The 22,653-nt window shown below is 37.9% G+C and overlaps 5 protein-coding genes across 12 annotated transcripts; 3 read left to right on the top strand and 2 right to left on the bottom strand.

Moving 5' to 3' along the window:
• The first annotated feature begins 284 nt into the window (after positions 1–284).
• LOC105175670 (Serine/Threonine-kinase, putative (DUF1296)) lies at positions 285–7,966 on the top strand. 5 transcript variants are annotated; one of them, XM_020698198.2, is made up of 10 exons: positions 285–801; positions 1,511–1,554; positions 1,897–2,011; positions 2,112–2,223; positions 2,763–3,370; positions 3,814–4,108; positions 4,216–4,489; positions 6,125–6,286; positions 6,732–7,193; positions 7,450–7,966. In XM_020698198.2, the coding sequence occupies exons 1-10, from the start codon at positions 618–620 to the stop codon at positions 7,729–7,731; spliced, it is 2,538 nt and encodes an 845-aa protein (XP_020553857.1). In that variant the 5' UTR covers positions 285–617; the 3' UTR covers positions 7,732–7,966. The 5 variants fall into 5 exon arrangements, with proteins under 5 accessions (XP_020553857.1, XP_088732452.1, XP_020553856.1 ...); XM_088876326.1 differs by having other exon boundaries at positions 286–801; positions 4,219–4,489; positions 6,122–6,286; XM_020698197.2 differs by having other exon boundaries at positions 287–801; positions 6,122–6,286.
• A 617-nt stretch (positions 7,967–8,583) lies between these two features.
• LOC105175671 (uncharacterized) lies at positions 8,584–12,911 on the top strand. Of its 3 annotated transcripts, none has more exons than XM_011098198.3 (8): positions 8,584–8,730; positions 9,083–9,883; positions 10,261–10,449; positions 10,560–10,651; positions 11,024–11,083; positions 11,164–11,233; positions 11,724–11,927; positions 12,316–12,911. In XM_011098198.3, the coding sequence occupies exons 2-8, from the start codon at positions 9,185–9,187 to the stop codon at positions 12,700–12,702; spliced, it is 1,701 nt and encodes a 566-aa protein (XP_011096500.1). In that variant the 5' UTR covers positions 8,584–8,730; positions 9,083–9,184; the 3' UTR covers positions 12,703–12,911. The 3 variants fall into 3 exon arrangements, with proteins under 3 accessions (XP_011096500.1, XP_011096501.1, XP_011096499.1); XM_011098199.3 differs by having other exon boundaries at positions 8,586–8,730; positions 9,171–9,883; XM_011098197.3 differs by having other exon boundaries at positions 8,594–9,883.
• A 283-nt stretch (positions 12,912–13,194) lies between these two features.
• LOC105175672 (coatomer subunit zeta-1) lies at positions 13,195–16,253 on the bottom strand. Its single transcript, XM_011098201.3, has 6 exons — positions 16,101–16,253; positions 15,055–15,214; positions 14,381–14,528; positions 14,206–14,283; positions 13,597–13,681; positions 13,195–13,511 (listed from the first exon to the last, which is right to left on the bottom strand). The coding sequence occupies exons 1-6, from the start codon at positions 16,101–16,103 to the stop codon at positions 13,452–13,454; spliced, it is 534 nt and encodes a 177-aa protein (XP_011096503.1). The 5' UTR covers positions 16,104–16,253; the 3' UTR covers positions 13,195–13,451.
• A 593-nt stretch (positions 16,254–16,846) lies between these two features.
• On the bottom strand, positions 16,847–19,117 carry LOC105175673 (S-adenosyl-L-methionine-dependent methyltransferases superfamily protein). Its single transcript, XM_011098202.3, has 2 exons — positions 17,831–19,117; positions 16,847–17,175 (listed from the first exon to the last, which is right to left on the bottom strand). Exon 1 carries the CDS (start codon positions 18,954–18,956, stop codon positions 17,844–17,846), a length of 1,113 nt encoding a protein of 370 aa, XP_011096504.1. The 5' UTR covers positions 18,957–19,117; the 3' UTR covers positions 16,847–17,175; positions 17,831–17,843.
• Positions 19,118–20,102: 985 nt separating this feature from the next.
• Positions 20,103–22,285, top strand: LOC105175674 (uncharacterized). Of its 2 annotated transcripts, none has more exons than XM_011098203.3 (7): positions 20,103–20,262; positions 20,993–21,058; positions 21,147–21,196; positions 21,319–21,383; positions 21,693–21,784; positions 21,868–21,939; positions 22,053–22,285. In XM_011098203.3, exons 1-7 carry the CDS (start codon positions 20,260–20,262, stop codon positions 22,086–22,088), a joined length of 384 nt encoding a protein of 127 aa, XP_011096505.1. In that variant the 5' UTR covers positions 20,103–20,259; the 3' UTR covers positions 22,089–22,285. The 2 variants fall into 2 exon arrangements, with proteins under 2 accessions (XP_011096505.1, XP_020554093.1); XM_020698434.2 differs by lacking the exon at positions 20,103–20,262 and adding an exon at positions 20,505–20,672.
• Positions 22,286–22,653: the final 368 nt, after the last annotated feature.

Here is a 22,653-nt window from a genome sequence, read left to right on the forward strand (position 1 = left end):
TTAATTTTTTAAAATTATTTAATTAAAAGTATAGTTATCATATGATTAAATAAACATAGAAAGTGTTTATTATTTACATTAGATATGGGCTGTCTTCTCTCTCATTTCATTATTTTTGCTAACCAAACAAGTGGCACCCTCCAAAGCATAAGGATTTCAAACCTACAAATATAGAAGCCAAATAGGGAAACCTGTTCTACAGTACCTTACAGTGCAACCTATGACAATTTAAAGGACAAAGAAAACAAAAAGGAAGAAACTTGATACTTACTACCGGAGAGAATAGAGAGAGAGAGATACTTTCTAATGTTTGAGAGAGAAAGAGCGAAGGGTTTCGGAAACTGCAAAAGAACCTCTTTAAGATAAATCTCCTCTCGGCTGCGGATTTTTGAAAAAAGCCTTTCGACTTCCTCTACTACTTGTACTGAATGTTTGATATAGATATATAAGCAGCAAGATACTCACTGTGTGTGTTTGTGCGTGTTTCTTGGTTTGAGGCATCTCTATCTTTAGATTATCTACGTATACGAAAAAGTAAAGGTAGTGATTGAAGAGAGAATAAGGCAAAGCGTTGGCTTTGCAAGATAGGCATTGTGATAGATCTGTTTAAGGCAAGGATGAGCACAAGCAGAGGAAGCGGCGCCGGCAATGGCGGCGGAGTACAAGCCATTCCAGCGGGGTCCCGGAAGATGGTGCAGAGTTTGAAGGAGATAGTGAACTGTTCCGAGGCGGAGATCTATGCTACTCTCAAGGACTGTAATATGGACCCTAACGAGGCCGTAAATCGTCTTCTCTCTCAAGGTTTTCTTTTACTGAAAAACCCTAATATTTTAAATTTTATTTTTGTGGGTGGTTGTTTTATTAATACGCAGGCGTTTGTTTGAAAAGGATTTTATTTCGAGTTTTAGCTACTGAAGAAACTAAGGAACATAAAGTAGAAAGTGTGATATTATTTTCTATCTAATTGCTTTTATCCCCGTTTTCGAGTTCGTCGGTCTCTATCTTCAAGAACTCGCGAGAAACATGAGAGCGAAAAGCAACTTTCAAGGAACGTTTCTTCCTTTCTGTTTCTGGGTGGAAAATTAAGAAAATGTGGACCGCGTTTTATTTTCAGATAAATATGTTTTACACGCACTCGTGATTTCCTGAAGGACGCATTTGCTTTTTATAAAAATTTTCTTGTCTTCTGGGAAGTTTTGCAGGATAAATACTCATAATTATATTGCAGTTTCTTTTCTGAATAATGCAGCACCAATTGGGGTCTTTTAGCTGAATACAGAGATGGCCCAGTGAAATGTGTACTTTGTTTTCAGAAAAAAAGAGTTTTGATGGAACATCTATATGAAATAGTGTATTGTATTTTTGCCAGGTCTGTGGCTATTTGGGTCATGTCCTGCACATTTGGATAGTGAACTAATGAGATATCATTTGTTGTGGAACATTTAAAGCTGAAATTGCTTTGTAAGTTAGTAATTAATCTTTTTCTCTGATGTGTTTTACTATTGTTTAGATCCTTTCCATGAGGTGAAGAGTAAACGAGAAAAGAAAAAGGAGGTGCGTGATTTTCCTCAATGCATATTTCACCGTGGATTCTGTTCTATAGCTTTATCCCCTACTGCAATATGCAAGCAAAACTTGAACTCTGGGAAAGAGTTCTTAGTCCACATATCTAATCGATCAAGTTGGACGGAAGTTTGTTGTTTTTCTGTTGCTCTTCCCATAAAAGGCAGAATTATTTCAACCTTTTCGGGACGACACATGCCTAGCTTCTCTGTGCCCCCTTTTATTTTGTTTTTTGTAGCTATTAATGTTGTAGCTTTGGCATGGATGACATTGAGCGTTTGACAGTAGCCTGTGAGTCTGTGACATAATGTTTTCTTGTTTATATTTTCACAGGGTAAAGATACCACTGAGACTAGGTCTCGTAGTGCTAATAATAATTCAAGTCGAGGCGGCAAGATTGGTGCTGATCGATATCATGGTCGTGGTGGCTCAACACCATATTCTTCCGGTACATTTAGCTTCAGTTATCTAATGGAATTGATCAAGATGGAGGTTAGCTGCTGGTCATTGGAAGCCTATATAACCAACCATATTCTTTTCTTTTGCAGAGTCTGCTTCTTTGCCTGGAAGGTCGTCATATAAGAAAGAAAATGGATCTACTCCTAATGCAAGTTATTTATCTTCAGGAAATAATAGAAGCAGAGGACCTGCAGGCCCCAGGTCTGTCCTGTTTGGACTTCTTGCACATAAGTGCTACTGAATTATGTAGTTGACGTTGCATAATAAACTGCTGCACTGTCTATTGTTCAATGTTAACGAATGGTTTCCTGTATCTGGGACTTTCTTTTTGTTAGCTTTCTTTGCTAGATATTGTGGAATGATTAACTATTATTGTTGTTGGTGCTATCATTTTTATTAATTGTACGTCTCTCACTCATCTTCAATGAGCCTATGATTATGTGTGAGCCTATGAACAGTTACACCAGACATTATCATATGCTTATGTTCTTTAGGACGATCATCTTTCATTTAGTGTTGAACAGGAACTTGGTTGTTGAATATTGCTGGTTTGTTACTCATTAAGTTGAAAGTACTTTTAGACATTCCTATCCCAAGTTCTGGATTTCAGATCTTCAAATGACGTTCAGAATCTTTCGGTATAAGCACGAGTTTCTGAATTTGCACCTAGTTGCCTCTTTGCTTTTCTTGACATTCTTTCACATTTAAGGCTCATTTTATTCCTGCATGCTATGTGGCAGTGATGGTGCCTCTTCTGAAAACAAAGTGTCGTCGCTGAGCATGGCTGATGCTATGCCATCTGGTGTACAGCCAACTTCTGGATATCAATCTGCTTGGGTGAGTGTTCCTGGTCAAGTGTCCATGGCTGACATTGTGAAGATGGGAAGACCTCAAAATAAAGTAGCGAGTGCTCCAAATGCATCTCATCACAACATTCAGGGTTCTTCAGCAAGTGCATCTCATCATAATTTAAGATTTCCTGAAGATCATGTACCCAAAGATCCTGAGTTGGGAATTGCCCCGGTCCAGCATGTATCAACTAATGAGGAGTGGCCTTCCATAGAGAAGCCACCTGTTGCAAAGGTGAATCCTATCCCAGAGCATAAAGTGGACTCTGACCAGCATCTTGAGTCATCTGGTGTGCTTTCTGACAGCATTAATCAGGCAGAAGAGGTTCAAGAAACAAAAAATGATAACATGGAAAACTCTGGAGCAAATGATATGGGATCTAAATCTATATCCACTAGAGAGATCCCAGAAGATGATTCAGGAGGTGCATCTTTGTTCGAGAATGATTTGTATAATAACATGGGTTCATACTCGCAGCAGGCTCATGATTTCCATGAAGGTGAATGAATTTTTTTTTACAATTTTCTCATTTTCTTGAAATAATGCTTAATATAATATGTATGTTATCAGTTATAATCTTATAAACCCTAGGAAAGTTTAGGTAGAATACTTGTCCTGTGATATTGATATCTGTTTTTCGACTTAGAATAGATGTGGATTAGAGGTTAACTATTACATCAAACATTCAAAGTAGTTTTAGAAAAATGAGAGTTGAAATAGTAATTTGGTGCTTCTTAAAAAGTATGACACTGGGTTCTCAGAATAGCTTCTTGATTTATCAGCGTCATTTGCGCAAGAAGTGGATATTGTTGTGTTATTTCTTCCTGAGAATGGTAAATTACACGAAGGATACTCTTATCCACACAAATGTGATTATGCATTTCCCTTTATGATTAATTTTGTATGTTATGTGTGGCTTGTTGGCTTCTAAAACTTGTTAAGATGTTGCAGTTGAAGAAATTGGCGCTTCAGTGTCATCAGTCACCAGAAACTTGCAGCAACTAAGTGTACAAAAGGATGACGGGAGATTCCCATCTGAGGAATATGCGCCTTCCGTGGTGATTCCAGATCATTTGCAAGTTCAGAGTGCAGATTGCTCACACTTGAGCTTTGGTAGTTTTGGATCTGGCATGAGTGCTGCATATTCTTCTGGGAATATGACATCTGTGCCTGTAAAAACTAATGAAGAGCCACATAGTGAACCTGATATTTCATCTGTTGGGCATCCGGACGCTAGGTATCAGAATTAGTAATATTCAAGGATTTTGCATTTTTTTTGTTTATTTTGTTACTGCTATTTGATCTTAAAGACTCTAAAGACTTCTCATTCTACTTTTGTTGCAGAAGTTCTGAGTATTATGTTGATGATTCTCTTAGAAATGCTCCTGATGGTGGTTTGTTCCATAGAACTGGTGCAAATGCTGGGAGCTATGATCCATCTTCTGCTTCACAGCCAGAAGAGTTGAAGCCTGAGAATGCTGAAGTAGCTCATGGAAACCAATATCCTTTTCCTTCTTCCAACTCTGGCTACGCGTTTGATAATGGGCAACACTTAAATGCCTCTTTCAGTCAAACAAGTTCACAGATGCAGAATCTTGCTCCTTTTCCCAATTCTATGGTACAATATTTTCTGCTTCTGTTTTTTATTTTCTGAGATCATTCATCTAAATGAAGTAAAAATTGAAGTAATGTGTTTCCTAAAGTCAAAAGTTTAAGGTGTCTTTCATAAAGATGGAGGCTTCTTTGGCTGGAGTTGATCTTGTTACCTCAAGGGTTTGCCTCTGAAAACTATTGTATCTTTTTATCATTGTTGTGTAAGTAATGAAAAATAAACTTATATGTTTTGAATTTTTGGATTTTCCACTGATAAATGACTGTTTTTGGTTTGGAAAGTGAACATAATTCATGATTTTGAAAGATTATCTGATATATTTTTCTATTTGTGGGTATCACCCTATCACTACCAGCTAAATTTGGTTCTGCATGACTACAAGGTATAAGAGGGTATAATAGGTTCTAATTCCATTCTGTGCTTCCCTAAGTAATGCTATTGCGTTATCCGATTATGGGCTTCCCTTACTTCGGTGCAGCTCTTCCACTTTTATCACTCTGGTCATTGAACTTTTTCTTGAATTCAACTAAGACCAGCTTATACTATATTATATATTGCTGTCTAGGTGAATATTTGTTAGTTGGACTCAGTGTCATACTAGCTATATGTCCCTTATCATGTGTTAAGCTTTTGTAGCTGTAGGGTATCATAGCATGAGTGATTCGGCAGATTTGGATTCATATAGATATCCACCCATGTGGTTCTTCATTATATGTGATATATAAGATCCATCTGTATAGATATCATCATCTACATCCAGAAAGCCGTATGCTTTGGAAGAAGCTTGTACAGTTTGGGAAGGGGTTTTGATTGATCAAAAAGAGGAATCTACTTCAACCGATATGCCCTTAGGCACGGCCATACATAACATAGAAATCACACTTGGAAAGGGTGGACAATTAGTTAGAGCAGCGGGTGCTGTAGCGAAACTGATTGCAAAAGAGGGGAAATCGTCAACATTAAGATTACCGTCTGGTTTTCTGTATTGGTTATGCATAATTGAAGCCTATGGTTATTGCGTTTGTTAGAAGATCCTTGGCAGGATAGGAATAGGGGCATGTTATGCTGGGCTTTTGTTGTTTTCAAGCGTTCCAAATTTGCTTTAATTGTTAAGGAGTTCAGGAATTACATTTTTTTTTTCATTTTCTAGTGGAACAAAAGCACACTTGCTTTAGGGCGTGCTATGGTGCATCTGTGATTTTTTGACAGAAGAAAATATCAAAAGGAAGGATTATGGTAGCATTATAGATGCCCCATGATACACATAAATATGGAACAAGTTGAGTTCATGTAAAGTAGAGTTGCTACCTCAATCAAGAACAAACCAACTACTGAAATTTACTTGAGTATGGGTGTTTTGCACGTGTAGAAGATGAATTGATAACTTAAATGGATCTTCAGTCATGTCAAAGTAATTGAAGCTCTATTTCTCTTTATTCTAGTGCTCCTTGTATTTTACTGTTATGGCATTGTTATGTATGCCTACATATGTTTTGTTTATTTGTCGACTTTAATTTACCTGTGCGATTATACCTTGGCTGCTTATTCTGTGTCCCTAGTGGCAGGTTTATTGTGTTTTTTGTATTTAAAATTGTATTGAAGTAATTAACAAAACCTTTTTTCTTGGTTTCTCAACAGCAGTCATACACAAATTCGCTACCGAGTGCATTGTCGCCTGCTAATGTTCACCCCAGTAGAGAATCTGATCTTCAGTACTCTCCATTTCCCGTGACGCAATCAACATCAAGTAAATATGGGAATTCTGTATCTTCCATTAGTGGTTCAGCAATTTCTATGCCTGAGGTACTCAAACTAGTTGGTGAACTGAATTTTTATTCTTAGAAGTTAATACCTTCTATAGAAATGCTTAACACCTTTAGACTCTTTGTTTTATGTGAATTGTTTCTGCAAAATGTCGCTTTTTTCCAGTGTTTTTGGTCCTTTAATTATACAGGAAAGACATTAATTCCATAGTTAATTTACTCGAAAATCACTTAAGTCATGAGAGCAGTTATTTTCGCTGCTCTCCTGTTTCCAACTTTTATCTCCAAATTGACATACCCAACAATGGGTCCTCAAACAGGGACATGGATGCTAGAAACAAGTTTCTGATTAAGTTTTTAACATTAGAATTCAATGTTGCTTTATATAATATTGAACTAGTATCGGAAATATATATTAATGTTCTGTCTGCAGCCGAAACTTGTTGTATTTCTCACGCTTGATAGCTTATATTTGGACTCTTCAGGCTTTGAAGACTGCTGGCTTCCCATCAACACAGCCTGCTCAACAGACCCTTTCTGGAACTAATGTTGCCACTGGACCTCCTCTTCCTCAACACCTAGCTGTACATCCATATTCTCAGCCTACTCTTCCTTTGGGACCATTTACAAACATGATTGGCTACCCTTTCTTGCCTCAGAGCTACACATACATGCCCTCCGCTTTTCAACAAACATTCTCGGGTAACAGTACGTACCATCAATCTCTAGCAGCGCTACTTCCTCAGTATAAAAACAATGTTTCTGCCAGTAGTTTGCCACAGTCTGCTGCTATTGCTTCTGGATATGGTGCCTTTGGAAATACCCCGACAATTCCTGGAAATTTCCCAATGAATCCACCTGCTGGGCCGTCTGGGACAACTCTAAGTTATGATGATGTTTTGAATTCTCAGTACAAGGATAGTAGTCACTTAGTTTCACTTCAGCAGGTATGTTGGTCTGTTTTTGGAACTTCAATTAATTCAGTGACTGTTTGTTTCGAGTATCTTTTTGAATTACATAAACAAATCTGTTTTAAGCACTATGCTGGTTTGAATATCCTCCACCTTTCTGCACATGCACAATCAAGTAATTGGCCTAGCATCACCAAATTCATAGGGCAATGTGCTTATGTTTGTGGCTTCATAAGATTCTTTCTTTTCGCTGTCAAGGCTGACTTATGTCTTGTCATTCACATTTTCTCAGAATGAGAACCCAGCCTTGTGGCTTCATGGAGCTAATTCTAGAACAATGTCAGCTGTTCCAGCCAGCACATATTACAATTATCAGGGACAAAATCAGCAAACAGGTGGTGGTATGAGACAAGCTCAGCAGCCGTCACAGAATTATGGGTCCCTAGGTTACCCAAATTTTTACCATTCTCAAACTGGCATAGCGCTTGATCAGCAGCAGAACCCAAGAGATGCACCACTCGGTGGCTCACAAGGACAGCCTAAGCAATCCCAAATTTGGCAGAACAGCTACTAATCTTTTTCACCTCCTGGTTTTTCAGGGGCATGTAATGAGTGTGAAAAAAGTGGCCTTTCGAGCCATACCAGCTGTTGAATGTGATTTGATTTTATGATTCTGGCAAATGGATTTGACTGGCCACTGCCCTGTGCCTTGAGGTTGTATTTTTACACTTATTTATCATCAGTTGATGTAAGGTAGGAACACCGGGTGCTAATCTTGTGTTAGTGGAGACGTATCTTTTTCTTTCCCACTTGCACTTTTTTAAATTTAGTTCCACGCCCCTTGAAGAAGCTTGTTCTGTTATCAGAATTACACAAATGGTCTTGAACCCTCTTTTTTCTGCATTTGCTCTTAAGTTGAAATTCTGAGGCATTTTATCACCACTCGTTATACTTTTGTGCATCTATTGCGCTCTCTCTCTCTATATATATATATATGATCATATCTGATGACTTTGTATACCATTTTGGAATTTTGAACTACCAGAAAACTTCAAAGCAAGAATTGCTAAGATTTTGCTGACATGATATTGTATTACTATAATAAGTGTTTTGTTCATGCACGGACGAGACTTTCTATTTCTGTCTTGTGTGCGAAAAAAAATTGACAAAAGAACAATGTTACATACGTATATACCTCTCATTATATTAAATATAATGTGTTATTATTTGTAAATGCACTTTCCGCATTTCATTATCATCAAAAGGGTTTTATGAAAAAAAGGAATTTATATGTTTTATTAATAGTCTAGATAATAATGAGTAAAGATACAAAACGAAGAACCCATCCATATGTAAATTTATTTTTGTCAATCTGCACCTGACACGTGTAATCATGTTATTAATATTCACCGACCTCCCAAGTCTCTCATATACACACTAACAACTTCTTCTAACGCCACTCGAAAGAGAAAAAGAAACATTCTAACGCTATAGGACACTCCGCCTCGGCGACAGCTCTCCACAACTTCCGTCTCACTCTTTGCTAACGCACTACGCACTGAGAAAGCTCTCGGTAACTTCCTGCCTTTTTATCTTTCTACGATTGAACTATTTTAAATGCGTCAAAAATAGGCAAGCCGGTGCGAGTTCGTTGGAGTAATTGTTCTTCCTTGGATAAATTTCAAGTGGTGAAGGCTTTTAGCTTCATTCCTTTCGTGTTATTGAAGTCAATTTTAGGTGTAGTGACAAGTCATATTGGCATTGATTATATATGGACGTGGGGAAGTATAGTATTGATTTCTGAGTTGTCAGATAGGCCTTTACCGGGGAGAAGAAGAGATGAATAGTTTAGATCGTGTTGTCTAAAGTTGGTTCTTGAGTGTCTTAAATTTCTTAGATGCTTTCCCTGATAGTTTTCCTCATAGGAATTGGGACAGTACGTAGGAGCAAATCTTTTGGTTATCCAATCTGCCAAGAGTCTCCACAGTGACTTTTGATGTGTCCAATTTGAAGCATTGAAGTACAACATGAGTGGAACGAATGAGGAATGTCCATCCCGGAACAACAGAACAAAGAAGCCCGAGAGCCATAGAGGTCACTGCAATAAAGATGTCATGCCAGGGAGTCAGCTATGGACAGATGGACTCATTTGTGCTTTTGAATTCATCCGAGGGCATAAAAAATCAGTTGCGCCAAAATCTTCCTCAAATACTCGGTCGTTTCATCAAGTTGATGATGTTAATGTAAAGAACGAATTGCACTCTGATGGAGGAACTGACCCGATTTCTCAAAGACTAAATGGGAACACTCTTCTAGAATCTGCACCCCTTATCGAATTGGGGAGTCACCAAGCTGGCTGTTTATACATGGATAGCCAAAACTCTTTAGACAATTTTCATCCAGTAGAAAGATGTGAAGGAAGTCGTTGGATTCCAATCGGTTGGGCTAGAATTTCAGAACTTGTGCAGACAGTGCAAGTTGATGCAGGATGGTCAACCCAACACTTCGAATTTATTGATGATGAGGATGACCTCACTGTTGCTGACTTAGCTGCCCCATACTGGGAACGGCCAGCTGGGCCTACATGGTGGTGCCATCTTTCTGCAGATCATCCTACCGTCGAGACATGGCTCAATGCTACCCAGTGGCTGCATCCTGCCATTAGAACTGCTTTGAGAGATGAAAGCAAATTGATAAGTGATCGGATGAAGCACCTCTTATATGAGGTAGGTTTCCTTTCTGATATGTCAGATTTTGTTGCTCAAGTTATTGTGAAAGGAAAACTAACTGAACTTAGTATCTTGTACCAATGAATGCAATTCAATGCGTGTACAATGTGTCTTCGATAAAACGTCAGCCTAATTTGCTAAAAGGTAATGATTTTCCAGGACTCCAAGTTGGTAAGAATACATTAGTCAACTACTACAACCTGTCAGGTTGACCTTGTGCTCTTCTTCATCGTCCCCATTTTCCATTTCTTCCCCCCTATGAGCTAGCAAGGAATCATGTGCCCTCTGGAAGACTTTATATTTTTAAATCTTACGGCTTTCAGTATTTGGTATGTAGCATTACAACCTCTCTTCTATGCTTTGTGTGTTTAAAGGTCCCAGTTCGTGTTGCTGGAGGTTTATTGTTTGAGCTTCTGGGGCAGTCTGTTGGCGATCCTTATGTTGAAGAAGATGACATCCCTGTTGTTCTTCGTTCATGGCAAGCGCAGAACTATCTTTTAACTGTTCTACATGTTAAAGGATCTGCGTCAAGAATCAATGTTTTAGGCATTACAGAAGTACAGGTCTGTTTTTATCCTAGTTGATTCTTTACAGTGGGTGCCATATTTTCTGAAGATGGATTATTGTTGATTCTCCAAGGTTTTTCTGACATCAGCTGCATTTTCCCACGTAGGAACTTCTTCTTGGTGGTGGTTACAATACCCCAAGAACAATACATGAAATTATAGCACATCTAGCTAGCCGAATGGCACGGTGGGATGACAGGTGAGACTGTAGTTTGGTTTTGCGTTGTCTATCTGTGCATAAGTAGAGTGGTTAATTAGGTAAAAGCAGATGCCGCAGATTCATCTGAATGTAGCTGTTATATTGTTTTCGAGCCATCCTACCCATAAATAATCGACGGGATAAAAATTCCAAATAAGGTAAAGGTGTCATCATAATTTACCAGCTGTTCCATCCTAATCTAAGGGAGACAATTAACTCTGAATGCATTATACATAATATTCAAGAAAGAACGTCTTGTAGTTAAGGTTCCTGCTCTTTTGGAGCTTGACCAATATCAAGCAACCCTCAGATGATGTTGGAGTCGCCAATTTTCTGACATTTGTTTTAATTCAATGTTTTTGTTACTTTAAGGTTATTTCGTAAATCCATTTTTGGGGCAGCGGATGAAGTGGAACTGAAGTTTGTGAACAGGTGCTATAAGCTGCTTTAACCAACTTTTGATTCAATTATTTGCGCTTCCCCTCTCTCAACATAGTTAATTTTCTTGACAGGAGAAACCATGAAGATTTGAATCTTCTTGGCGTAATACTCAACCAAGAAATAAGAAGATTATCAAGACAGGTATGTGTTTGACATGGGATTCCGATTCCTTTTCGGTGCAGAATCCATTCTAGATTAGCCATACAACTATTTCGTTCTAAAAGTTATGGAGCATAATCATACTCATCCTCAGTCTGCACTACATTTCTATTTCTCTGGTATTGCTCATTTTTCTAGTATGCTAAGAAAGATACTATAGAAGCCACAATATAGGGGAGGGTGTCACACATTCTCAAAAGCTCTATACTAACTGAAACTAAAATTTGAACTGATGCTTGTTATCAACAATATATCTATTCTCCGTAGATGGGATCTCCTCTGAAGTACTTTAAAAAGAAAGCAGATTGATGGCAATTTAACCGTCACATGTCAGTGGCCTGGAGTGAAATATTAGATGGTACCCGGTCACTTGTAATTTGCCAGCAGATAATTGCTATCTTGCTTTTGGAATTTGCTTATATCGTGTTAATTTCTTTTGAATCTTGTCAATCCATTCCCTGAGAAATTGTAGGTTATTAGAGTGAAATGGTCTCTTCATGCAAGGGAAGAGATAGTTTTTGAACTTCTCCAGCATCTGAGGGGGAATGTAACAAAAAACCTACTGGAAGGAATAAGAAAGAGTACCAGGGAAATGATCGAAGAGCAGGAAGCAGTTCGTGGTCGCATATTCACCATCCAGGATGTCATGCAGAGCACAATTCGTGCATGGTTGCAGGTTTGTCTTACCTCAATGAGATTAGACATCTAATTGCTTTGTGAACTCTTTGACTTTATCATGTTATGATGCAATTTATGCTTCTTTCTTCACATCAGAACACTAGGTAAACTAAGTTCTTGTTTAAAAACTATAGTTTGAAGTAAATCTCATTGTGGCCAAGACAATGCTTCTCCAGATTGGTCTTGGTTGTTTATTAATTGAAAACGCCATGCATATAGGTTTTCCATGTTGTTACTTGTCCTTGAAACATCAATTATTTAGGAAATATGTTTCTACTATATCTTTTGTAATCTCCACCAAATGTTCTGCATCTTATGGAAATGATAGTAGTTTCCTATATCTGTAAAAATCTGAAGATAAAATTTTCCCTATCCTTGAATTACAGGATAGAAGCCTTACAGTCACCCATAATTTAGCTGTCTTTGGAGGATGCGGCCTCGTGCTTTCCATCATCACTGGGTTGTTTGGAATCAATGTGGATGGGATCCCTGGGGCAGAAAACACACCATATGCATTCGGCCTATTTGCTGGACTTCTCTTCTTCTTAGGTATAGTGCTAATTGCAGTTGGGTTGATATATCTTGGGCTGAAAAAGCCCGTCAATGAAGAGCAGGTTGAAGTGAGGAAGTTGGAACTGGATGAGTTGGTCAAGATGTTCCAGCACGAAGCAGAAACTCATGCCCAGGTTCATAAGCCTGTCTCTCGGCATAATTTGCCCCCAACAGCTGGTGATAGGTTCTCGGAAGATGCCGACTATGTCCTTATCCATTAAGATGTGAAGTGACCATGCAACAGCTCTTCCTCTCATGGAAGCTTCACCTTTTGATTTCGGTCCATATGCAATTCTTGAGGTGAGCGAGGCAATGTAAAAAGGAAATCTATTTTTATGCATAAGGTCCTGGCATTAATGCAGGGCGTAATGTATAGAGTAATATCCCTGGACAAGATCTTCTGAGAATAAGAACTTCCTGTTGAAGTAGAGATGAGTTTCTTCTAGTTGTTAGCATTGAGCCCCACACAGAGAGTTGGTTGCCACAAGCATCACGGCCCTCTCTATTCAGCCATATAATTTGGCTTTGCTAGTGAAACCTAGCCGTCCATCAGCACTTATACTTATGCTATTAATTAATGCAAGTCAAGGGGCTGCAATTTTTGGAGCATTGGTTGGAGGAGATAAGAAGCTCGTGTGAGAAAGTGGTTTTTGCTCGACGGAAAAGAGCCAGGTAAGGACATCAGGCAATTCAACACAGGACCTCACCAAGAATTCAGAATCTCAATAGTCTGACTCCATACTCAATAATGTCTTCCCAAGTGTCTCGTCAAGAGAAGCGTAAATCCCAAAATCAAGAACAGAATAAACTACATTTCCAAATTGTTGGAACTAATGAATGTCAAATCTGTTACAGCATAGATCAGCCTCAACAACCAAAGCTTATTGACAGGAGACCCAAAAAACTGAAGCAGAATTCTTTCTTTCCTTTTCTTTTATATATTTTTATTTTAGATTAGTCCACCACATCATCACTTCAGAAGGGATCTAGTAAGATGCTCGCGAGCAGTTGCAAGTGCTTGGCTTATTGTCTGCAGAAAGGGAAATACAGTCACAAGTTAAGTGCACATATCGAAAATTCTGGGATGCTATTTTCAGAAGTAAGGTGCTACACACCTGCTCAGACAGTGGCGCTCCGGAATCTATACTATGACTTGCAACTTTACTTGCAATGCTATTTGCATCAGTTTCCAGAATAATCCTGTACATTGGACAGATGATTATAATAATAGCAAAAGAGTTGCAAATGATGCCAGAAAAACTTGTCTGTTAGTACATGCCATGCTGTTGAGCACAATATTATGTCCACCAAAAATCTCATGCCAACTACAAGAGTGTCTATTGTCTTCTTAATTTCCACAATATGACATGACGATAGAGCAATGGCGAGACACTAGATATGCAGGTTAGAGGTTGGAGCAGATCAGACAACAATTGGTAATCAAGTACTTTCAGGATACCAGCTCTAAGTATCACACAGCTCATAGCACATATATCACGCAACCATTAAATATGTATATATGAGATTGTACAAGCATATTCTCCATATACATGAGAACAACTACATTTGCTGCCAGCCTGCATGCATGTATATGTATATCTATGGCATTCTAGAATTTATTTCCAATTGACAGCATATTCTTTCAACCAAATATTAATCAACAATGGCAATTCAAAATCAAACTAGTTAGACTGCAAAAAAACAAAGAAAGAGCAGATTGCTACCCGCCATCAACAATTTCATCGATGCATAAAAGAATGAGATCCAAATTTTCAAGGGCCTCCCTCTTGTCGACATTGCCCCTGAAACAGAAATACAGCAAAATGAAGCAAATAGTTCATAAAACACAAGAAAGTGAACATCACCAAGGGAAAATAAGAATAAGACCATGCTGACTACCTAAGCAAAATGCCAACAGCATCAAAGAACCCCTGAAGAACAGTGGCCAAGATGAGCTCACTTTCATCTTCACTACCAGTAACATAGAAGTGCAGGTCTTGAACAAACTTGTAGACAATTATATTGTTCTCAAACATAGCTATCTCCGCTGCAGATGAAGTAGCAGAGTGAGCAAGGGAAAGCAACCCCAACTTAAACATAAGAAGTCCACCATCTCAGTCTTGATGACTGGGGGAAGAATGTAAGACAGGAAAATTCAAGGTGGCACAAATATTCTAGTTCAACCACTAATAAGACAAGAAACTTGAAGACAGCACACACACAATCGACGGACAAACTGTCATTTGGTTCAAGTAGTTACAAGTCAAGCATGTATATCAGTACTCTATTATTGAGAACAGAAACTGTGATCTCGCTATCCATGGTTTCCAAATAGCATTTAAGACTCTAACAGCCTTAATATATACATATATATAAACAGAAGCCTCCCAGACAGAATACCATAACTAAGGGTTTGCCAAATTGCTCTGAAGCTCATACAGGAAACCATATATCAACAAGGAACACAACCACTCAGAAGAGATAAATATGTCAGGATGCAAGTCCCAACTGAGCTTTGAAAAAAGGAAAACAAAGAAAGGGAAAGAAGAAATAGAATAACAATCACTGAACACCTTCTGTTCGGGCATTTGTCTTCTGAGTCTTGGTAAATACAGCCTTCTCAAAAGCTTCCTTTGCACTATTAGTAGGCCAGTCATCTGAATAGTACTTGACAGCAACACGCTTCCCCTCTGAATCAAGGAGAAGGATATTCTTCACAGAAGGGCAGGAATCCTGTTAAGAGTGAAACTTATTAATATCACAAGAAAAAATTAATAAAATGCGAATTAGGATCCTAATTCACATTTTTCAATACATGTAAGTCTGTTTACAAGCGTATGAGATATAGAGTGATTAACAAAATCTTCTTCAACCACATAAAGAAAATTATACATTGTCATTCTAGTGTCTCCAATTTTCATTTCTCATTTGCTTTTTAACCAAACAGGGGGTTCCCGTGTTTTACGCCAAACTAGAGAGAGTATAAGATGAAAACTAAATACCATCATCCTGTCCTTTTCCCGCTATCATTATATTCTATTCAATTTGTGAATGAGAGTCACCGACACCTTGGTCCAGTAAATTTACAAGAAAATAATGGGTGTGCAAGATCACACATCTGAAATCCAACTACTACAATTACTTTTTATCATGAGAAATTAATAGAAGGGCCATGTAGAAACATGGTTACACAGTATAATGGAACATTTCTACAAAGTCATATGCAGTTCATTCACATCAACTAGCAAATCAGTGCTTTACAGAGATCAAAGTACTACGACCACTTATAACCTCTAAACTACCGCATTTCCTTAAAATTTCCGGGAATTTTCACCACCGTAATGGAAGTATTAGTGGGCATCCACGCTAAACATAAGATCCAAGTTACATAGTCACTGAATCTATTGCTTTCGTGACTAAAACATTAAAAATCTGATAAATCCTAGAGCATGCTCAGCCCAAAATCAATCTGAAGCTAAAATTGATGTAATCAAAAGAAAGGGTCAGCCTCAAGTCTACAGATCACAGTAATGAGTAAAAAATAAGAAAAGAATTTGACCGTTTCAGAGCATGTGTGTGTGTTTGTGCGCGTGAGAGAGAGAGAGAGAGAGGGTAATACCATGGGCGACGGGTATGTAGCAGATCGCGGATAACTCGGGCTTCAGAGTTCAGACACTACAGCGAGAGAAACGACGTTTCAGGCAACTCGCCAGGTATTTTAAGTGAAGTTTTTATCATACCTCGCTATTTACTTGCGGAATCTTCAGATTCTAGTTTTGCCTGGGCTTAATGTTTCGTAGAAGACGGGCTTCAATTGGGCTTTTCTAAAGCCCACAATGATTTGGATTGGCCCAATTAAAAAGAGGCCACTTCTGGAATTTGGACATGAAAGCAGTAAGGTTATTTGCATAATTTGAAAGGTTGCATTAAGTTTGGACGAACCAAACCCAATGCTCAACCGGGTCAGATCTTCTGTTTTAAACTCATTTTCATCTTTTACTCCAGTCAGTAACTATACGCCACTGTGTATAAAAAAAATTTCAAAATAAAATAATGATATCATCTTTGTACGCCTGACTTGTGTACATCGAATATAGTAAAAGATGAAACAGCGACATTCAGATGATCTTTATATATGCCCTTATGATTTCATTTTTATGTGCTCAATTCTCTTGCCATTGGTGCGTGGCTGTATGTTTATGCTAGTTTGAACAGGTCAGTTAAGGGTCTTGGTTTAAGGTTTATATCCTGTAATGAATTGATTATCTGCACTGGTTTCAGGACAAGCTGTTCAAGGTTATTAAGTTGTTCTCTTGAATTTCTGAAGCTTATCTTGCAATGGCAGGTATGAGCCATGACTAGTAATTTGAAAACTCAAAACAGTTGGGCACAATGACACTGCTACTGCTGGCTGATCTGCTTCCCGTGATCTTATGGGAACTGACAGTAGTAACAAGTTTTACAAATGAAGTTACAGTGATTAAACTTCACATTTCACAGAAAATGGGGGCCTCCTGCACTTGTGTGTTTTGTAATAATGCTCCATCAACTGCGCTGCCTTATGCTGTCCTCTAAATCTACAATGCCTTTTTCCACATCAAAAAGCTGCTGCTATATATCTAACCCAAAAAGGGGAAGACAGAGTGGAGGTATGAATCTTGTAAAATCATGCAAAATAAGCTCTCGCAATGTCCCTGCAAAACAAGTGGAACATGAACTCAAACAGATGATTCGTAGACACTTAGGTTAAAAAAATTTATGATGTTGGCATTAGTTTCTTTTCAAGAACTCCTAGTATTGAATTTACTTCATATTATTATAGAGGGACTTCTCAAAAATTTGCATTTCTTTCTCTGCAGGTCCCACTCTTTTCAGTGGGAACCTGACAAGTATGGAGAATTCTAAAATTGTGTTTGGCTGAACTTGAACCAATTATATGACAAGTGCAGTACACTCGTTATATGATTGGTGTACAGTTTAATCACATGGTAAGTGTATTTTCGAAATTGATTTGATTGTATCGAACCTGATTTAGATAAGAAATTTCCGGTAGACATAACAGATAATGAAGTAGTGACATCCTTAAGTAATCTCAGTCAGTTTCCAACAGTAATAATATTCCACCAACTGAAAATGTGCTTCCTATGGAGGTATTCAGGTACACAACGTCTTGTTTCTTGCCAGTTCTCATCAATGTTAAGTTCACTTACCAGATTGACAAGATTGTAAACAGACAGTCAACCTAGTTACCTACTCACCCAAAATTTCACGTAATAATATAAGCCAAAATAGATTTGAATTACACAGAAGCACAACTGAAATTTGACTATTTCTTTGTCCAGAAATTACCTTAAACGGAGTTTCATCTAGACAGTGGCTTCTGCAAGAGGGCAGTCAAATACACCTCCCCATTCTTCACCCCGCTGGAATCGGTCTTATTGGCCACAGCCCACTTCACCTTCTTGTACCCCAGCTTCCCAATCAAGGGTGTAAACACCTTCTCAAGATCCGTTCTTTTACTGAAAAAATGGTCCAGCAAGAAATATCCCCCACCTCTCAACACTCTATCCACATCAAAGAACAAGAATTCCATTGATGTAACTGGAATCCACCGGTTAACCGCGTGGCCGCACCGGACCAGATCCAATACCCCATCAAACACCGGCAGCCTCTGCTGTAATGGCGCATGGAGTGGCACTAAACCCCTAACTGCCACTGCCTCATTATACGGTGCACCAAGATTCATTGTAGTGGTTAGAACAGTCACGTTCTGCAGCTTCATTTGCGCAGCAAAAGTGCCAGTCCCACCACCAATATCAAGTGCAAGCCTGATGACGCTTTTAGCTGATTTAGCCAGCTCAAAAAGCTGAGAAATTGGGAGATCTAGATCCGATTTGTAAGTCAAGAATCTTGATTTCTCAACTTTCATGTCAAAGCCCATATCAGATTTCAATCCGGCGAAGCAGGAGAAAGTCTTGCAACTGTAATGGCTCAGTATGGCTGTCTTTTCAGGGAGGGGAGAAAATGGATCGGTGGGAAGCGAGGTCGGAGTGGTGGAAGGGGTTCTTGAGAAGCAGCGGCGGCGGGGGAGCGGGTGGCAGCCGCGGAGAATGAGATCTTCCGCCAAGGGGGAGTCGTTGGGGCAGAGGGCAAAGGGAGTATAGTTCATGTACTGATGGAGGAGCGCTGGGTTGTCTTTGCAGGAGGAGGCTATAGGGGAAATATGAGTGTAGATGAGGAGATCAGAGGGGGCGGCGGGGGCAGCAGTGGAGGGTGTTTTCTTGGAGGGCTGGAGGCTGGTGAGGTGATTGATGGTGGCGCGTATGGTGGAGAGCTGGTGGATGAGGTGGTCCGGAACAGGGGCGGCGGCCGGGGGTTTGGATTGGATGGTGGAGGAGAGGTGGTAGAGGGAGAGAATGTTGGTGGCAACCATGGCTAGGAGGAGGAGCAAGTTTAGACCCATGGTGAAACCCATTGTTGTCGGTTTCTAAGATCTTCTTGATCGTCTGTGCTACCCTGCTGCTACTTGGAAGGAGTACTGTTTAGTTCTCACTCACTTGGGAGTGAGAAATTTCGCAAGAGTGGTGTACAACAATGGATGAATGTGAACATAATTTATGTAACGTCCGCATCTTTGGTGGTAATAATAAAATAATAAGGGTGTCTGAATTAGGGCAATTATTATACATGGATGGGGTTGAGTTAAAGTTGACTGATCAGGGTAGGGTTGATCAAAAAATTTTAAAACAGCCTAAATTGTTGGAATCAAATTGAGTTAAATCATTTTTATGATTCTTTTTAAAATCGTAATATTAAATTTAAAGTAAAATTATACCACACTATTATTTTGATTTTAATTTAAAATTTAAAAAAATTATCAAAAAATAAACCGCCTTGCTAAATATATAATTAGTTTTTTAAATTATATATATACACTGATTTGATAAAATAATTATATTTTTAAAAAAATATCATAATTTCAAAATTCTTATATTGTCAAAGATGCACGTTACAAAGCTCATTTTTGTAAAATTTATATTTGGATTTAATATTTAATTTTTAAATACATTCAAGTTTTAAGCCCATCTAATAATTATCGCAAATTTTCATTAATTTTTTCTCCCTTTTCCTTCTCTCTCTTTACTCCAGTACTACTTGCTTTCTTTTCTCTGTCTTTTCTATTCTCTCTAAAATTGACTGTTGACCTTTATTGGATTAATATATATGATCTTATATTTTAATCTACTCAAAATTATGAAAAATAATGATGAATTATAGTGTACAATGTTGATTTTTCTTTCTTGCTACATACAAATACTTGTTTTATTTATTAATTTTTATTAATTTCAATGTCTTATTTTAGACATAAGTATAAAATACCTACATCGATCTATACATACTTTTACTAATTTATTTTCTCCAATATAAGTGAAAAATAGAGGAATTTGTAAAAAACAAATTACCTCCTTTAATTATGTCAAAAAATTTTATATCCCTCCCGTTAATAAAAATTTTAGATAAAATTACCCTTATAATATGTACATATGATGTATAGAGATTGTTTAATATTTTTGGTCTTATTTTAAACTCCAACCTTTCTTAATGAGAAAGAAATATATTCGTAGGGGAAATAAGGTAGATGAAACTGAAGGGAATCGGAGATAAAATTACAGGAGAGAGGCCCCGGCGGCGGACCGGGTTCGAGTAAAAATACAAAAGTGTTTCTCCTTATTTGCATATTTTCCAGTGCTTAGTAAACCTCAAATTCGCAGAAAAATATGGTAAGCAAATTCTTCCATTCTGATTTTTACATGATGCTTGGGAGTTTGTGGAATTGATTTTTTGTTTGGATATTGATATTGATATTAGGTCTGGAATCATTTTCTTCGTTTCTTTCGGGGCGTGGGGATGTTCTAGAGGGTTTTATATCCTCTGATTCTCTTGAGTAACTGCTCTAATAGATTCGTTTTGCGCCTTTCCCTTTTGTTTTCTCCTCATGGTATTGGATGAATTCGAATTTATTTGGCTGCGAATTATATATCGGAAATTTCATGTTTGTATAGCACACTTTAATGGAAGAAATTAAGATTGTTGAAATTTCACAAGCCAAGTTGAATTCTCAGAGATTCCTTGATTGTAGCATGATTCTCATGGTGTCGAAAAGTCAGGCAAATGTGCTCAACCAGCCAGGGTATGTTAGCTGATAAGTATGATGGGTTTCATTATTTCATCTATAGAAGAAGGATAAGGGGTTGCTTACTGTGGAAGCACAAAATGGGAGAAGATAAATTTGTTTTACTTCATGTCATTTCTTCGTGGCAGCTTACAATTGATTGTGTGCCAGGATTTGCAGTAGAAGGTTTTAGAGCAAGAATGTTACTTCTCATTTTTTTTTTCTTTTTATGAACATGAATGTTACTTCTGGTTATGCATTCCAAGTGTAGTATGTTTTACTGAGATATTGTGGTAATCCCACTTAACCTTTTAGTTTTTAATTTAATTATATTATAGGCTGACCCGGAATTGGAAGCCATCAGACAAAGAAGAATGCAGGAGTTAATGGGGCAACGCGGCATGGTAACAATTTTGCTGGAGTATATGCATGTTCTTGATTCATGTTTTGCCTTCTTTAGTATATCATAGTGATGCAATTGTTTACTTGTAGGGTAATAATCAAAATTCTGAACAGCAGAAAGTCCAGGAGGAAGCTAAAAGGTGAATCTCGTCTCATCTAGCTTAACTTTCTCTTTTACTCTCATCCTTGAATGATGCTGTATATTTATAAGAATTTGCTGTCCAGTGTCTATATTGATCCAAGCTGGTACAAACTGATTTAGGGAGGCGGAGGAACAAAGGCAAATGATCCTTGCTCGGATTTTGACATCAGAAGCACGAGCGAGGCGTAAGTTGAATTATGAATAGATATTGTGTAACATTGTTGTAATTCACAAGCACTTGGCATATTTTTTTTTCGTAGTTTATCAAAATTGATTAGTCATATTATACGTTATAAGGCCCGGAATTTCATATATTCACTATGATCAACTTCGACCATTAGATATCATTAGACAGTTGTCAATTATAGAGAAACAACTGCAGAGTGAGAATAAGTAATGGAGAAAATGGCTATATAAGTAGAGTGGCCTATCTATGGTTCTTAGATTTATTAAAGGCTTTTCATGTGGCTTTGGCTTCCATTTTGTTCGTGCAGTTGCTCGAATCGCACTGGTTAAACCTGAAAAGGCCAGAGGAGTTGAGGATGTTATGATAAGAGCTGCTCAAATGGGTCAAATTGTTGATCAGGTAATTCATTTCATTTTGTCAATTTCCAATGCTTCAGTCAGTGTCTGTTCAAACCTTGGATAAACCTTCTGCAAATGATTTAGGTATCTGAGGAGAGGCTTATCTCGTTGCTTGAACAAATCAACACCCAAACGACTAAAGAAACCAAAGTAACAGTAAGTGCTAATGGTTAATTCTTGACGTGTTCCGCCTATTTCCTTTTTGTTTTCTTTTTCATGAATTTAATTGTATAGTCGTTTGCTAATTGTTATCTCCTTTCTGTTCTCAGATTAAGAGAAGGCAGAGCGTTCTCGATGATGATTAGCCTACCTCATTCATCTGCCTCACCTTTACTCGGCCGCGGTGTGACAAAGTGCAGTATCTCCCCTAAGCATCTAACGTCGTTGTGAAAACCCTTTTGAAATTTCATGAACTATTCTTCTTGTCCAATGTATTCGGAGTTTGAAGAATATCTTATACTCTGTATTCTCCAGAATGAGTAGGTGTGGACAAATTACTCCATCTTTTTTGCACATATATTTCTGCCCCTAATTAACTCTCCAGAATGCTCGTGTAGGACTTGAAAACAACTTTTTATCCTCATCTGAAACCAACGGAAATTATATTTTTATATTCATAAAATTTTTATTACTCTCTACAACAATAAATAGATATATTAACAAGAATTTTTAATTATAAAGAAATTATGTAAGGTTTTTTCAAGATTAATAAAAAAGTAATTTTAAGAAATAAAAATTTGTTATCTATACTAATACCAATTATTTGTTTGAGAAAAAGCTTTAAGATGAATGGTTGCATATAAATAATGGTTGTGGAGAAGACAATGATTAATTTGGAACAAGAACTTGGAGTCTTGGACTATTTATTGG

Source organism: Sesamum indicum, linkage group LG12 (assembly GCF_026168435.1).
Source record: "Sesamum indicum cultivar Baizhima isolate 11 linkage group LG12, ASM2616843v1, whole genome shotgun sequence".
In the NCBI taxonomy this organism is placed as follows: domain Eukaryota; kingdom Viridiplantae; phylum Streptophyta; class Magnoliopsida; order Lamiales; family Pedaliaceae; genus Sesamum; species Sesamum indicum.

Coding starts and splice junctions, on each gene's coding strand:
- LOC105175670 (XM_020698197.2), top strand. CDS start 618: ATGAGCACAAGCAGAGGAAGCGGCGCCGGCAATGGCGGCGGAGTACAA. Junction 3,371..3,813: donor GGCTCATGATTTCCATGAAG/GTGAATGAATTT, acceptor AAACTTGTTAAG/ATGTTGCAGTTGAAGAAATT. Junction 4,109..4,215: donor GTTGGGCATCCGGACGCTAG/GTATCAGAATTA, acceptor CTTTTGTTGCAG/AAGTTCTGAGTATTATGTTG.
- LOC105175671 (XM_011098198.3), top strand. CDS start 9,185: ATGAGTGGAACGAATGAGGAATGTCCATCCCGGAACAACAGAACAAAG. Junction 10,450..10,559: donor TAGGCATTACAGAAGTACAG/GTCTGTTTTTAT, acceptor TTTCCCACGTAG/GAACTTCTTCTTGGTGGTGG. Junction 10,652..11,023: donor ATGGCACGGTGGGATGACAG/GTGAGACTGTAG, acceptor TGTTACTTTAAG/GTTATTTCGTAAATCCATTT.
- LOC105175672 (XM_011098201.3), bottom strand. Junction 14,529..15,054: donor GACAAATGCCCGAACAGAAG/GTGTTCAGTGAT, acceptor CTTCATCTGCAG/CGGAGATAGCTATGTTTGAG. Junction 13,512..13,596: donor GAGCGCCACTGTCTGAGCAG/GTGTGTAGCACC, acceptor CCCTTTCTGCAG/ACAATAAGCCAAGCACTTGC.
- LOC105175673 (XM_011098202.3), bottom strand. CDS start 18,956: ATGGGTTTCACCATGGGTCTAAACTTGCTCCTCCTCCTAGCCATGGTT.
- LOC105175674 (XM_011098203.3), top strand. Junction 21,059..21,146: donor TAATGGGGCAACGCGGCATG/GTAACAATTTTG, acceptor GTTTACTTGTAG/GGTAATAATCAAAATTCTGA. Junction 21,940..22,052: donor CTAAAGAAACCAAAGTAACA/GTAAGTGCTAAT, acceptor TTCTGTTCTCAG/ATTAAGAGAAGGCAGAGCGT.